The following is a 1,440-nucleotide window of genomic DNA, read 5'->3' as shown; positions in this document are numbered from 1 at the left end:
CAAATATAGAAAGCTGTCTGAAAAATGGAAACAGATAGGTTGAGAGCAGTGCAAAATAAGTGAAAAATAAGCATGGTATTCACCATTGCCATGATCATGAATGGGCTGTGTTCAGGGTTCAGGGTCCATCTCTAAAAATAGAACAAAGCCAGATAGATTGTATAACATGATTACAAAATATGCCAAAAAAGGGAAGAAAAATCAGAATGATATTTGCTGTTGTCATGATATTGAAGGGGCTGTGTTCAGGGTCCATATCTAAATATAGACAGAAAAAAAAACAACTCAGAGAAAACAGCTGGAAAATGAGGAAAAAGTGAAGAAACTTGTACACAATAATTTAGCTATATTTGGGCAGATTCCCATATTTGGAAGTGTATCCTGGACCCTGAATACAGCCTCTCCAATAGTATAGCAACATTAAATATCAGAAATGTGATTATATCATCTGACTAGCCTTCTTTCTTATGCAGATATTGGTCAAAATACATGACTATTTTCAAAAAGTGTCCAATTTTTTCAGTATTTTGTGTTTTTCTCAATAAGGAATGATCTGTGTGACATTATTTATATATATTTGTAAAGCTAAGCAAAGGGGCTACAATTCTTGTTAATAAAGCTAAGTGAGAGGCTGTGTTTCTGGTACCGTGGGAAAATTGACCTGAAAAGGAAATTAGGGACAGTTTTATAGAGCATGCTGTTATATTTCTCAATGTGGTCACAAAATGTGACTAGCTATTTTCTTTCCTGAGATATATGCAAAGACACCTATTTTTTCATGTTTTTATATATTTTTCTCAATAAGAAATCATCCTGGTCATGTGATTTCAGTACATTTAGAAATGTATGACATGGGGCTATAATTCATGTACTGTGGGAAAAAGTTCCCAAATAAGGAATGTGGACATGCCCTAAACTTCCTGGGTACTTCAAAGCTTCTGGTAAATAATAGTAAACTTTCCCTTTTGAACTTGAACCACCATCATCTTGCTTTGCTGGCACCTTGTTCACTCCATTCTGAGTCAACCACTCATGCTACTGCTACAATTCTTTTTGCTATGGCTTCTAGGCCTTCTCTGCTACACTTCTATGCCCTCTGTATTCTCTTCCAACACCTGGAACATGCTCAGATCTGGAAATACTGGTGTTAGCTCTGAACTTGGTCATTTTTGGCCATGTAAGCCTATTTCTATATTTCTGTAGGTACTCTGCTAATCTTTCTATATTCTAGATCAACAAACTCTCTGTTCTCTGGCTATTCTGAGCCCAGAAGGTATGTAACTTGCCCTTTTTAGTGCATATTCTCAAATTTAATATATTTAACCCAGAAAACACATCATTGGCTTTCTGCCAGTTAAATCCTATGGATTTCTATGCCACCTCTTCCTTAAACTATGGTAAGACCTTAGCTTGATCATATGAACTCAGGACTGAGCAATC

The 1,440-nt window shown here is 36.0% G+C and overlaps 1 protein-coding gene across 1 annotated transcript; it reads left to right on the top strand.

The window, feature by feature from the left end:
• Window positions 1–1,089: 1,089 nt before the first annotated feature.
• LACBIDRAFT_303663 (uncharacterized protein) lies at window positions 1,090–1,414 on the top strand (the record flags this gene model as incomplete). The annotated part of the gene is made up of 3 exons (XM_001890980.1): window positions 1,090–1,177; window positions 1,232–1,273; window positions 1,329–1,414. The coding sequence occupies 3 exons, from the start codon at window positions 1,090–1,092 to the stop codon at window positions 1,412–1,414; spliced, it is 216 nt and encodes a 71-aa protein (XP_001891015.1).
• Between the last annotated feature and the right edge of the window lie 26 nt (window positions 1,415–1,440).

This window comes from Laccaria bicolor, genomic scaffold (genome assembly GCF_000143565.1).
Source record: "Laccaria bicolor S238N-H82 LACBIscaffold_258 genomic scaffold, whole genome shotgun sequence".
NCBI classification, from domain to species: Eukaryota; Fungi; Basidiomycota; class Agaricomycetes; order Agaricales; family Hydnangiaceae; genus Laccaria; species Laccaria bicolor.
This window is presented reverse-complemented; position numbering and strand designations above follow the sequence as displayed.